This window comes from Nannospalax galili, unplaced genomic scaffold (assembly GCF_000622305.1).
Source record: "Nannospalax galili isolate Female #2095 unplaced genomic scaffold, S.galili_v1.0 scaffold237, whole genome shotgun sequence".
Classification (NCBI taxonomy): Eukaryota; Metazoa; Chordata; class Mammalia; order Rodentia; family Spalacidae; genus Nannospalax; species Nannospalax galili.
Window position 1 is genome coordinate 1026624 of NW_008339924.1, and position 14505 is coordinate 1041128.

At 46.6% G+C, this 14505-nt stretch overlaps 2 protein-coding genes across 2 annotated transcripts in view; one reads left to right on the forward strand and one right to left on the reverse strand.

The window, feature by feature from the left end:
• The first annotated feature begins 2277 nt into the window (after positions 1-2277).
• Zbed4 (zinc finger BED-type containing 4) lies at positions 2278-7408 on the forward strand. Its single transcript, XM_008834714.3, has one exon. It carries the CDS (start codon positions 2613-2615, stop codon positions 6123-6125), a length of 3513 nt encoding a protein of 1170 aa, XP_008832936.1. The 5' UTR covers positions 2278-2612; the 3' UTR covers positions 6126-7408.
• Positions 7375-14505, reverse strand: part of Alg12 (ALG12 alpha-1,6-mannosyltransferase) — a 33445-nt gene continuing 26314 nt past the window's right edge. The window contains exons 11-13 of the transcript XR_003849800.1: positions 11099-11228; positions 10194-10424; positions 7375-7737 (exon numbers count right to left, since the gene is read on the reverse strand). The gene's annotated coding sequence lies outside the window, so the exon portion shown is untranslated. The remainder of the gene's footprint in view (positions 7738-10193; positions 10425-11098; positions 11229-14505) is intronic.

Genomic DNA, 14505 nt, shown 5'->3' on the forward strand with positions numbered 1-14505 from the left:
TTCAATTTTGTTTTTGTTCTTTTTGAGACAGGGTCTCCCTGTTGCCCCAGTTGACCTGGAACTTACTATGTAGACCAATCTGGCCTAGATCTCCCAGAGATCTACCTACCTCTGCCTCTCCAGTGCTGGGATTAAAGGTGTGCACCACCACACCTGGCCCATCACATTTTTAAGATACAGGCATTCATAACGATAAACTTGCCCCTTGTTGTATCCTAAAGGTTCTGATGAGTTGTGTTTTCCTCCCTCCCTCCCTCCCTCCCTCCCTCCCTCCCTTTTCTTCTTTTTCTTGATTTAGACAGTGCTAGGGCTTTAACCCAGGGCTAGGCAAGCACTCTGCCCACTGAGCTATAGCCCCTGCCCTCCATGTCTTCTTGATGGACTGTTCCCTTTGTTAACATAGTGACCTTTTTATCCTTTGTAATTTGACTTGAGGTCTGCTCTGTCAGGTATGAATGTAGCTATTGCTTTCAGATTCCATTTGCTTAAGATATTGGTGGTAAATTAAGATAGCTGTCAGTAGCCTTTTATGTCTGTGGTCACTGTTCTGTGCTAACTGCTGGTTCTCATCCTAGTTAGTGGTGGTCCCAGGTCAGAAAGTAAATCCTAAGCCCACTACTCCATCTTGGCTCAAAGTGTAAATCCTGCACACATGCACACACACACCCCTACAATAATAAATAAAAATACATCTTCCAATCACTTAAGTACACTGGTGTACTCCTTTAAACCTCACACTCAGGAGGCTGAGGCAGGAGAATCCCAGGTTCAAGGTTAGCTTGCAGTATATAACAGGGCCCTGTCTCAAAACAAACAGAAAACAGGGACTAGAGAGCTGGTTCAGGGGTTAAGAACATATACTGCTTTTACAGAGGGTCTGTAAAAGCACCTACCATCAGATGACTCACAACTACCTGTAACTCCAGGGGCAGAGGATTGAATATCTCTGGCTTCCTAGTGCCACATGCCACACATGCACATATGCACCCCCCCACATACATGTAATTAAAAATAAAATAATATTTAAAAAATTATCTCATGGATAGAATTTTGTTTGGGGATGTTATCTATGGAATTTTGAAAATGCTTTTTTTTTTTTTTAACCTGTAGAAATACAGTTGCTTTGTGTATTAACTATCTTCTAACTTCAAATTTTATAGATCTCTTATTACTATGTAACTGGAAAAATGAAGTTTCTATTTTTCCAATTTGTTTGCCTTTCATGTAGATTTTATCTTTTAATATTTTTTATTTTTTTGAGAATTTCATTCATGTGTACAATGTATTTTGATCATAATCCCCATATTCCTCTTCTCCAGATCCCTCCCTTCTAACTTCATGTCTTCTTTTAAATATATAATTATTTGCCTTTGTTCTTTTTGCTTTACTTCTCTGGCCTCCATCAGTATGACTTTGAGTGACTGTGGTGACAACTTCCTAGTGGTATCCTGATCTTAGAAGGAGAATTCAGGCTTTGTCATTAAACTGAGACTATCTGGAACAATTTACAGATACCCTTAGCAGATTATGGGGGCCTCTTGACTACTTCCTAATATGGCCCAGCTCATACTGTTAGAGACCCTCGTAGAGTTCCCCACTTACTTAGTATGTCCACTGCTGCCTTATGAAGCAAATTTGTTGCAGTTTTGCTTGCCCCCCCCCCCTTTAGTGCTGGGGTTGCATGTGCCGTGGCATGCATATGGAGGTCACAGGACAACTTAGAGGGGTTGGTGATCAGGCTTGGTAGCAGCACCCTTACCTACAAAGCTATCTTTTGTTGCTCTTAAAGCATGCCACTCCTGCCCCAGCCCAGATCCTTTAACTTTCACATTTCAGCCTGCTTTTCTTTCTAAATTCGTTTCATAGATTATCTGGTGTTTTTAAGCTCCCACTGTACACACTGTGATAGAAAGGTAGAAGGAATTGCTTTCAAGGAAGCAGCTCTGAGAGATCCCTCTGGTAAACTGCAAGGTGAGCTGTAAATCCCAAGTGAAAATGACCTTTTAATGTCATCACAGCTTTTCACTCCTGTGCCCCACTCTTACTGGCAAGGCATTTGAATTTAAGTTCATACCTTTACCTTTTTCTCATTTGCAGGGTTGGGGTGCTTTTATTATGTGAACGGTTGGCAAAATGTCACAAGACAAGTTTTTCCACTTCAGCTTTCCATTATGAAGTTTTCTCATATATAGTCAGGCTGGCACACCATGACAGTATAGATTTAAAATACACAGTTCAGTTCCATGCTTAATTTGGTGTCATCTTTTACAGGAAATGCAAAAGGACCATGTGTGCTGTCAGGGTGGTGGGGCTCCTGTCTCAGACCAGCAAGTCTGTGCTGCACCTGTGCACACTGGTGTGTACACTGAGAGGGGCTTGATAGCAGCATTCCTGGAAAACGGCGCCCCATGCCCTTTGACTGTGCCTGCGTGACCTGCGCGTTCTGCTTTCCAGTGACGTCTGTGATCAGCCGTGTTAAACACCCTAGAAGATGGGGCTGTCAGGAGAAAGTGAAGAAAATCTGCGTTGGGTTCACAAGTGAGCCTCTGGACCAGTTTTTACTCAGCTAAGATGTCAAAATGATGAAGCAGCCAGGATAGTTATGGTTTGTCATGGAGGATAAGCAGGAAACTTGTCCCAAAGGGGACAGCGATTTTATTTCTGACAAAGTAAATTTCAAAATAGAGGAAGAAGATGTTCAGATTCCAAGTGACAGTTTGGAAAGAGTGGACTTTAAAAGTGAGCCAGAGGACATGAGACAGACAGACAGTGGTGATGAACAGGCAGAAATCAGGGCATCAAGCTGTGCCTGTCAGCCCCCTGGGAAATACTTACCTGCTGAGAGTGAGGATGACTACGGGTCGCTCTTCTCTCAGTACAGCAGCACACTGTACAATGTAGCCATGGAAGCTGTGACCCAGAGCCTTCTTTCTAGCCGCCATATAAGCTCTAGGAAGAAATCTCCAGCTTGGAAGCATTTCTTTATCTCTCCTCGAGATAGCACTAAAGCAATATGCACATACTGTATGAAAGAGTTCAGTAGGGGCAAAAATGAAAAGGACTTGAGTACAAGTTGCCTCATGAGACATGTGAGGCGGGCACACCCCACCAAGCTCATTCAAGAAAACGGAAGTATATCAGCGGGGTCTTCCTTTCCCTCTCCCTCGCTCCTGCTTCCCCCACAGCCTTCAGATGTGGGGGACCTCAGCACTGCACTCTCACCTGTGAGACTTGTCCAGAAAATGACTCCTAAGATCCCATCCCCTGACCAAATCATGGAAGAGTCTGTGTCTGTGGTCTCTTCTGAGGAGGTGTCCTCTGATGTGTCTGTCACTGAGAAGTATGGCAGAGAGGAGGCCCTGGCAGGCTCATCCCCCCATCTCTCCATGCTCCATTATGATGATGCTGCAGAGGGCATGGCAGAGAGAAACCTTCCCCTTCCCAAGAGCACATCTGGGTCCAGGAGGAGGTCAGCAGTCTGGAAGCACTTCTACCTGTCACCCCTTGACAGCTCCAAGGCTGTTTGTGTCCACTGTATGAACGAGTTCAGCAGAGGGAAGAATGGGAAGGACCTGGGCACAAGCTGCCTCATCAGGCACATGTGGAGAGCACATCGCTCTATTGTGTTACAGGAGAACGGGGGCAGCACAGGCATCCCACCCTTGTACCCTACACCCCCAACACTGCTGCCCACCCTGCTGTCCCCAGAGGGGGATCTAAATTCTGAATCATCTCCAGGGAAGCCAGTCAAAGAGTGCCGCTCTGCTTCTTCATCCCCAGACAGGCTGGCCGAGGACCTGCCGTCACACACAAATTCTGGGGATGCCTCTCGGGAAGACGTGTCCATGTTGTCATCCTCTGATGACCTGGGTGAGGCCTCTGTGGTGTCCTCTCCAGAGAAGCAGCCAGCAGGTGCTATCAGTCCAAGGTTTGAATCAGGTGCTGTCTTCCAGCAAAATAAGAAGGTCATGAAACGACTGAAGTCAGAAGTCTGGTACCACTTTTCTCTGGCCCCCATGGACAGTCTCAAGGCGGTGTGTCGGTACTGTAGTTGTGTCATCAGTCGGGGGAAGAAGGGGGATGTGGGCACAAGCTGTTTGATGCGACATCTGTACCGACGCCACCCTGAGGTGGTGGGGACCCAGAAGGGCTTTCTGGGTACAAGTTTGGCAAACTCTCCATATGCCACTTTGGCCTCTGCAGAAAGTTCCTCCTCCAAATTAACTGACTTGCCAGCAGTAGTCAGGAAAAACCATCAAGGTGTGCTTCCTGCTAATAGTAAGAAGACATCAAAACTATGGAACCACTTTTCTATTTGCTCTGCAGACTCCACTAAGGTGGTGTGCCTGCACTGCGGCCGGACCATCAGCAGGGGCAAGAAGCCCACCAACCTGGGCACCAGCTGCCTCCTGAGACATCTGCAGCGGTTCCATGGCCACGTACTCAAGAATGATGTCTCAGAAGCCACACTGCCCTGCTCTCCAGGTATCCGGGGGCCTCTGAGCATGGAGCCTTCAGGAGCTGCCTCTTTCCATGACCCCACGGAGAAGTTCTATGACTCTCACCCAGTTGCCAAAAAAATCACAAGTCTCATAGCTGAAATGATTGCACTTGACCTTCAGCCATACTCTTTTGTAGACAATGTTGGCTTTAACCGGCTGCTCGAATACTTGAAACCTCAGTACTCTTTACCCTCCCCTTCCTACTTCTCTAGGACAGCTATCCCAGGTATGTATGACAATGTGAAGCAGATAATTATGTCTCATCTGAAGGAAGCTGAGAGCGGTGTGGTCCACTTCACCTCTGGAATATGGATGAGTAGCCAGACCCGTGAGTACCTGACCCTCACAGCTCATTGGGTCACCTTTGCATCCTCTGTAAGACCACATTGTGAGGACCACCATTGTTCAGCACTTTTAGATGTGTCGCAGATCGACTGTGATTACAGTGGAAACAGCATTCAGAAACAACTGGAGTGCTGGTGGGAAGCCTGGGTGACCTCCATTGGCCTTCAGATTGGCATCACGGTCACTGACAATCCAAGCATAGGGAAGATGCTGAGTGAGGGCGAACACTCAAGCGTGCAGTGCTTCAGCCACACGGTGAACCTGATTGTGAGCGAGGCCATCAAGAGCCAGAGGATGGTGCAGAACTTACTGAGTATTGCCCGGAAGCTGTGTGAGCGGGTCCATCGGTCCCCCAGGGCAAGGGAGAAGCTGGCAGAACTGCAGAAGGAGTATGCACTGCCACAGCACCAGCTGATCCAGGACGTGCCGTCCAAGTGGAGCACGTCATTCCACATGCTTGAACGGCTCATTGAGCAAAAGAGGGCAGTTAATGAAGTATCCATTGAGTGTAACTTTAGAGAACTGATCAGCTGTGACCAATGGGAGGTCATGCAGTCTGTGTGTCATGTGCTGAGACCGTTTGATGCTGCGAGCCGGGAGATGAGTGCCCACATGTCTACACTGAGCCAGGTTATCCCCATGATCCACATCCTCAGCAGGAAAGTTGAGATGCTCTTTGGGGAGACGATGGGCATTGACACCATGCTGAAGTCACTGAAGGAAGCCATGGCGAGCCGCCTGTCCGCCACCCTCCATGACCCCAGGTACATCTTCGCCACACTGCTGGACCCTCGCTACAAAGCTTCCCTGTTCACAGAGGAGGAGGCAGAGCAGTACAGGCAAGACTTAATCAGGGAGCTAGAAATACTGAATTCTACCTCAGAGGACACAGCCACCTCCAATGGCTGTGACTCAGGGTCCCCACTGAAAGACTCCAGCACAGGGGAGAGCCTGTGGTCACTTGTTGCACCCATAAAGAGGAGAGAGCAGAGAGAGAAGCTACCGGAAGACATGGTGCTCGCGTATTTGGAGGAAGAGGTGCTGGAACACAGCTGCGACCCACTGACCTACTGGAACCTGAAGCGGTCATCCTGGCCTGGGCTGTCCACCTTGGCAGTCAGATTTCTAGGCTGTCCCCCAAGTACGGTCCCCTCGGAAAAGCTGTTCAGCACACCCACAGAGGCCGGTGGCTTTGGCCAGCCCAGGTTCATGATGGAGCATTTTGAAAAGCTCATCTTTTTGAAAGTGAATCTTCCCTTGATATGCTTTCAGTATTGAACTCACGATGGAGCAATGCCTTTCCGAGTGCTAGCTGTTGCACCAGGGCTGACTTGCTTGGCAGGGCCACGTAGGACACCAGACTAGGCATCTGGGGCCACCTGCCAGCTCTCACCGTAACGTCCACATGTGCCTTACTCCTCCTTCAGGCCAGGTATCACGGTGCGTTTTCCGAGGTCCACTAGAAACAGCCTGTCTTGTCAATTATGAACTAGGATGATCAGGTTTTAATTCATAACTGTAAAGTTTTTTTTAAAATTGAGGGATAGTAATTTGTTCCACTAGAATGGAGAGGAGATGTAAACAGTTTTATTGTGTAGGGTTTTTGTGTAAAAATCACAAATCAGGTGCTGTATTTTAATTAAATGTTGCTTTAATCGCAACAAAACAGCTTTTGTAGCTGTCAGACGAAACCTGTAAATAGGAGGTGAAGGTTAAGCCATCCTGACTGAACAGTTCTTAACTGCAGGCTCCAAAGTGTGTTGAGGAGAAAATATTCTAGAAGCTGTTTATTGCAACAGAAACCAGACATTTGAAAATAGAACTGAACTGTATCATGGAGTGTCAGTTATATGGTTAGTTGGTCATGAGAACTTTCTGGTATCAGGTGTTTGCATTCAGGTTTTACGTAGGTCATTTAACTCAGAGATACTCCACTTACCATGAGCCCCTTGAAATTGGTTCCAAGTTTTAAATTCATGCTTATGATTTAACCAGTGCATGATATGACACGTTTACAGCAGACGGCCTGTTGATCAAATCTCCATGCCTCTGATTTATTTTGCGTCTCTACGCTATAAAGCTATCTCATAAGAGGTGTGCACTGACTCCCCAGATTGGTCAGATTTGCTAAGATTCTTCTTTGAGGAGAAAGCTTGTTGTTGACAGGGAAGTTTCTTGGTGACACTGCAGACATGAGAAAAGCCTTAGGCATTTAGATTTTTTTTTTTATGCTAGGAAGATTCTGTCATCACTGGGGTATTATAGAATCCCAAGGACATCAAAATAAAATACCAGTTGTCAGATTCCTAAACAATATGTCTCCAAAGTTTTTGCTTTAATGTCTAAAGAAAAAAAAAGAGCATTCCTTTTCTCAAGTCAGATCAATTGAGTATTGTAGGTGAGACAAGTCACTCATCTGCCTGTGACCATTTAGAGAAAGCTGTTCTTCTGTTGAAATACTGTACCTAGGCTCAGTCTAAATCTGCGTAGACTATGCTTTAGTGTATTTATAAATGGTGAACTTGGATTCTGAAATTAAACTTTTTATTTGCAATTTTCTATTGCTTATTGACACTGGCTTTTTATTTTTAGGATAGTAAAAACAAGCATCCTTTTTGTGGGTCAACATATAGAAACTTCATTTGGACAGTGTTTGAAATGTCACCTTAGTTACAGCGAGAACACCGGGAAGTGGAGGCAGAATTCTTGTAGTGGTGTTTCTGATGGTCAGGTGGTTAGAACCAGGCCAGCACCTCTGCGCATGTCACCCCTTAGCCTCTCAGCTGATGTTTGTACATCCACTTGGGGAACCAATCTGTGATGGAGCTCTTGGTCTGGAACATGGGTACCACTTGCTCCCTAGCCAGCATCCTCCTGATGGAGAGGGGCTCTAGGCATGAACAAGGGGTAATAGTTCAGCAGGTCTTGCTCAGCCCTGCTGGTCCATAGCTAGTTGCCATCCTGTTGGTTTTTCTTTTTCCTTTCCCTTCTTTTCCTTCCTCTCCTCCATTCATTCACTCATTTATTTATTTTATTTTATTTTTGTCTTGTTGAGACAGGGTCTTTCTGTAGCCCCAGCTGGACTGGAACTCACTGTGTAGACCAGGCTGGCCTTGAACTCAAAGAGATCCGCTTGCCTCTGCCTCCCAAGTGGTGGGACTACAGGTGTGCGCCACCACACCAGGCTCTTATTTAATTTTTTTAAAGACAGGATCTCATGTAACCCAGGCTGGCCTCCAACTCATTATGTAGTCAAGGATGACCTTTGAACTTCTGATTTCTCCTGCCTCTGAGATTACAGGCATATGTCCCCATACTTGTTTTTATGTATTGCTGGGAATTGAACCAAGGGCTTTGTACGTGCTAAACAAGCATTCTACCAACCAAGATACATCTTTAGCCCCTCATCATATTCTTCTTAGGATTATATTTTGAATGATAATATCCTTAGATTTTAGGGATATGTGGCTTCATAAGTTTCTCCCTCTAAAACAAGTCAGCCCTGCCAGGCATGATGGCACATGCCTGTGGTCCCAGGACTTGGGATGAAAGCAGAACTCCAGTGTGAGACCAGGCTAAGCCAGAGTAAGAGGCTGTTCGAAACAAAAACAGTCTACCCAAGGAACTGGTGGGACTACATTCTTTTTCCCAACTCAACAGTGACTTGGTGCCCTACTTTCTCCAGAACATGGGTCATAGCACTGATTAACCTGGATGCATCCCTGATCTGGCACAGCCTGTAAGCCAGGCCGAGGATGACAGACTGCAGTCCCTCTGGTGCTCCTCTAAGTGAAGCGTGTACCACAGGCACATTGCATATTGTGCAAGGTTGCTTGCTGTCCTTCTGTGGTGACAGGATAGAGTAGTGGTGATGTCACCCAGGGGTGGAGATGCTCACAGGAGCCCTTTAGAGCACCTATGCTGCTTCCTGATCTAGCCTGCCATTTACTGGTTTTAAAATTTCAGCTCCACACTACTGTTTTCTGATTAGAATGTTCCAAGTCACAGAGTACAAAGAGCTTACGGAAAACAACAGGCTTGTTTTTCTCAGGAGAAATAACAGCTGTCAGTGACACTGAAGCTCCTTTATCCTGAACATCTCATTGACATGAGTAAGAGCTGGACACTCAGGACATAGCCGAGCTATCCCTGTCCTCAGTTGCTCATAGCCTTTGCAAGGACAGGCAAAGGACCCATTGCTGGTAAGACGTCCTCATGGCTTGACACGTAGCTAGGCACTGGAGTGGGGAACTGGCTGTCACTAGAACATGTGTCTGCTCTCAGCCACTCGACCTTCACTCCTTAGTTTTAGCTTCCCTGTCTCTACATGACCTTTGGGGCAGGTTGCTCCTGGATTTTTCCTGTCTACCTGAAGTAAGTTTTATGTAATCCTCAGAACTCTCACTTCAGTGAATACAATTACCAGTCAAACATGGGGCTTTGTTTTGAAACTGAAATTCCTGTTCATTTCTGACCATGAGGCAGCAAATAGTATCAAACCAGCTCTTGCCACAAAATTGTCAGTCATATTTTTTTAAAAGAGCATTCAAAGGGATTGGAGAGATGGCTCATCAGTTAAGAGCACTAGCTACTCTTCCAGAAGACCTGAGTTAGGTTCCCAGCACCCACGTGGTGGTTAATAGCTATCTGTAACTCCAGTTCCAGAGGCTCAGAGTCCTGGCTGACAAGGGCACACAGTGGTGGTATACTTATATCATGCAGACAAAATACTCATGTGCATGAAATTTTTTTAAAAATCTAAAGGGGCCGGGTGTGGTGGTGCACGCCTTTAATCCCAGCACTTAGGCGGCAGAGGCAGGTGAATCTTTGTGAGTTCGAGGCCAGCCTGGTCTACATAGTGAGTTCCAGGACAGCTGGGGCAACATGGAGATGCTGTCTCAAAAAAAGAGACCAAAAAAAAAAAAAAAAAAATTAAAGGAGCTTTCAGGGCTGGCAAGATGGCTCAGTGGGTAAAGGTACTTGGCACCAAGCCTAACGACCTGAGTTTAATCCCCAGCGCCACATGTTGAAATGAGAACTGCAGTTGTCCTTTGATCTCTACACACATGCCATGCTGCACACAGACAAACAAGAATAAGTGGGGGCAGAGTAAGCTTTCAGATCTGGGTGGGTAGGGCACACCTGTATTCTCAGCACTTGAGAGGCAGAGCAGAACTTGCTGCAAGCTCAAGGCCGGCCTGGTCTGCATATTGAATTCTAGGCCAGCCAAGCTACATAAGGAGACTGTCTCAGAAAAACAAAGCTGCCTGAAGACAAGAAGAGCAGTCAAGGCAGCTGGGATTTGAAGAAACTTAAGGAAAGCAAATCCTGTCATTCCCAACTCACCTTTTTCCCATATTTGCTGGTGTCCTGGTTGTGAGACGTCACAGACGGTGGTGCCAAAGCTGGCAGCAAGGCACTGAGCTGTGGAAACCACTGGGATTTAACTGTCATGTCGTCTAAGGCTCTGGAAGCCATGGTCTTGGACAAGAGGGAGCCTTGTAGCGGACTACATGTCCTTCCCCTGAGACTGGTACCAGTTCTTGGATCTTCTTACCCAGGCAGGCAAGCCAGAATCTAAGATAGCAGGAGCCCAGAAAAGCTGATGAGGGGCTGGGGAGATGCTCAGCTGTTAAGAGCACTGGCTGCTCTTGCAGGACTCGGGTTCCATTCCCAGCACCCACATGGCAGCTAACAACTTTCTGTAACTCCAGTTCCAGGGGATCCGACACCTTCTGACCTCCAAGAGCATTGCACGACATGGTGCACTTACATACATGCAGGCACTATACTCATATATACTCAAAATATTTTTTCCAAAAAAAAGCTGAGACAGCTGGTACAAGAAAACAAACCTGGGCCTCAGTGAACACAGAAGCCGAGATTCCAGGTGAGACCTGAAGGGCAGTGAAGGTGAACAGCCTCAGCCCTGGAGCACTTAGTCATCACAGGCTGGACCAGGATGTTATGCCTGTCCCACCTATCAATGGCGAGATCATCGCTCTACAGCTTTACATATGTACAGTTTGACTCAATAAAAATTTAGACACTAAAAAAACAACAAAATGCTAAAAGGTCAAAGTAACATGACAAAAACTGACTCCAGCAGTGATCCAAACCCTGGAGTTTTCAAATGTGGATCTCATAATTAGTTCAGTAATGGAGACATGTCTTGACTTAAGATGGGTTACAATTTGACTAATTTCTCCTAGTTGGATGATGTAAGTTGCAAATGTATTCTGTCCCCTTGCCTTCTGAGTGTAGGTGGAACACAGCACCATAGAACACCACGGGTTCCCTTGTGGTTCTTGGGTTGACTAGAAGTTGTGGCTTGATGCTGTTTGACCATCTCCAGAGAAGGTCATACCACGTATCACTAGCCTAGGAAAAAGCAAATTCAAAGCCTTAAGTACAATTTCTACTGAATGAGTTTCACTCCCATTACAAAGTTGAGCCATTGTAAATCAGAAAACACCCAGGAAAAGTGGAATGTGTCACCAGAGCAAGAATCTAAGCAATATTCTAATGAGGCCGTGAAGGACGCAGTGGTGAGGAGTAAACCCATCACTTGGGAATAACAGCCCTGAGCCTGTGGCCAACAGACAGCTTGGCTTTGAGCTACATTCTTACCCTCTGATTTGCTGTCAGGACAGAAAATTGAATCTGAATCAGGTAGGTGACTCGATTTCCACCAATTATTTCCTGCTACAGACTGGTTGACTGCCAGGCAGAATCTGAAAGCCTGGACTGACAGTTACTTCTAGTGCATGTCTTGGTTTGCGCTCTCCACTCTGACCTACTCCAAAAACACCCTCAGCTTGGACATTAGCAATCTCTGGCAAAAATGGGAGATTCAAGCAGATGAGAACACACACGTTCCACAGGTCCCAAAGCTAAATGCGGCCATTAGTGGCTCCTGGTACACAAAGGGAAACTGAACACAGACCCGATGAACAACTGACCTTTGAGCTGGCCCTTCATCAGTGCACAGCACCAGGCTGAGACTGAACCAGTTCAACACTCCCTTCTACCTGGCTCTCCGATATTGGAAGACACAGAGGCCTCTCCAGTCCTTTGTACTGAAAAAATTACTGTTTTGAAACTTTACTTTTTCATGTTTAAAAAGCCTTTATGACCCAGTGCAGTGGTACATGCCTTTAATCCCAGCACTCAGGACGCAGTCTGTGAGATCAAAGCCAGCCTGATCTAGATACCAAGTTCCAGGCCAGCTAGGGCTATGGGGAGACCCTGCCCCCCCCAGAAGAAAAGTCTTTGTTTTGTTTTTTTGCCCATCAACTCACATCTTCACTGTGTAACCCACTGTTCTCTCTTGCTCCTTTCCCTCTTCCTCATTCTTTTTACTTCTGTTGCGCTTTGCTTCTTTCTGTTTTCCCACGTCCCATTCTTTATCATTTGCTCTTTTGCATTTTGTTTTGTTGTTTGTTCATTTGTTTTGGAGACAGAGTTTCACTGTAATAGCCCTGGGTGTCCTGGAACTTGCTGTGTAGACCAGGCTGGCCTTGAACTCACAGAGATCCGCCTGCCTATGCATCCTGAGTGCATTAGTTTACTTTTTAACTTGCTATCTTACTCTATTTTTGACATTTTCATTTCTGTGATTATTGATGGTCTACCGATGAACCGATTTTCACTGTGTGTGTGTGTGTGTGTGTGTGTGAGCATGTGTATAGGTCCATGTGTATATGAGTACTCAAGGAGGCCAGAAGAGAGTACTGGAACCCCTGGAGCTACAATTACAGGATGCTATGAACCACCTGATGTGGGTGCTGGGAATTAAACTCAGGTCCTCTGAAAGAGCAGGAAACACTCTTAACCACTGAACCATCTCTCCAGCCCCTTTATTGCGTTTCTGTATCTGGTTTGGTTTGATGGTATTGCTGTTCTGGTGATTTATTTTCTCTGAGTGCTGCTGACCTTTGAGCCTTCAAGAGAAAGCTGCTCATGAGGAAGAGACCCCTCCAGTTTAAAAAATAATCAGTGATGCTGTTGACACTGAGGGAGAACACCTAACTGGTCTCAGCTTTGTGAATAAGGCAGAGCCCACCCACCTGGTCACCACCCCTGCTTTGGGACCAGCCTCAATTCACACTGCTCCAGGGCTCACATCTACCGGCTTCATTTAAGACCAGGCCCAGGCTGATCCCCACTGACCTCTTAGGGCCTAGGCCAACTTCCTGCTACTGCTGGAGAGCACCTGCTCTCTCAGTCACTTGAGTAAGCTAGATACCATCCACCAGGTCACTACCCTTACTTAGGGACCAGCCCCATTCCTTGATGCTCCAGGGCTCACATCTACCCTGCTTAGTTAGAACTGGCCCATTTTGTCCCCATCAGCCTACCTTGGGCCTCGGCCCCTTCACCCTGCTGGAGAGTTCTGGACTAGCTCTTGTGAAGGATAGTGATACCCACTGGCAACAGAGTCTTGGACCCTGGGACTTGTGTCTTTTCAACAAGCCGTTTATTACAAAATTCAGATTTTTTTTATACATCCCAAGGAACTGGCAGTCGTCACAAAGATTTAGGATACAATGAAAAGGACGTGTAGTCTGTTAGTTGGCGCCAGAAGGATGCTTAAACTTTTACTCAAGGCTATCAATGCCCATCTGGTAATTTATTGGCCACAATGTTAGCCAGGGATAGCTGAGTTATTTGTTCAGGACAAGGAGATGAGCTAAGGGTTGTTGATCAAGACGCTTTCCCACAGAGCAGGGAGCCCGCACTTATGACCAGGCTGCTTCCTCCTGCCAGTCTGGCAGTGTTCTGCAAGACAGGGATTATCAGAGCCACTGTTTTCAGCGCCCCTCCCATTAGCAGAGTGCAGCCTGGACTTAAAAGTTTAAGGCTCATCTCACAGAGATCCACCTGCCTCTGCCTCCTGAATGTTGAGATTAAAGGCATGCACCACCACGCCTGGCAAGTATTAAAATATCTATTTTTTTAATATTTTATTTATTTTTACTTTATGTGTATGAGTGTATTGCATGCATGTATGTGAGTGAACCCATGTCATGCAGTGCCACGGAGGTCAGAAGAGGGCATCAGATTCTCATGGAACTGGAGTTAAGGACAGTAGCCACCATATAGGTGCTAGGAATCGAACCCAGGTCCTCTGCAAGAGCAGTCAGTGTGCTTAACCACTGAGCCATCTCTCCAGCCCCTAAAATATGTATTTTTAAAAGACCAAGCTGGGCCGGTGTTGGTGGTGCTCACTGGTAGGATATGCTGAAGGAGGCAGAGGCAGGAGGATCTGGAGTTCAAGGTCAGCCTGGGCTACATAGTGAGTTCCAGGACAGCTGGGGCTACAGGGAGACCCTGTCTCAAAAAGGCCAAGCCGGGCATGGTGGTGCACACCCCAGCACTCAGGAAGAAAGTGCATCTCTGTAAGATCAAGGTCAGCCTGCCCTACATAACAAGTTCCAGGCCAGCTAGGCCTATAGGGAGACCCTGTCTCAAAAAGACAAGAAAGAGAGAGAGATCAAACCCAAGATTCCATAGAGTAGAAGGAGGTGAGGTAGAAACTAAAGGCATGGGAAGCCTAGTCACTGAAATTGTGCCAGAAAGGGGCTGAAGAGACGGTTCTGCAATTCGGAGAACTTGGTGCTCTTGCAGAGGACCTGGTTCAGTTCCCAGCACCCAC

Coding starts and splice junctions, on each gene's coding strand:
- Zbed4 (XM_008834714.3), top strand. CDS start 2,613: ATGGAGGATAAGCAGGAAACTTGTCCCAAAGGGGACAGCGATTTTATT.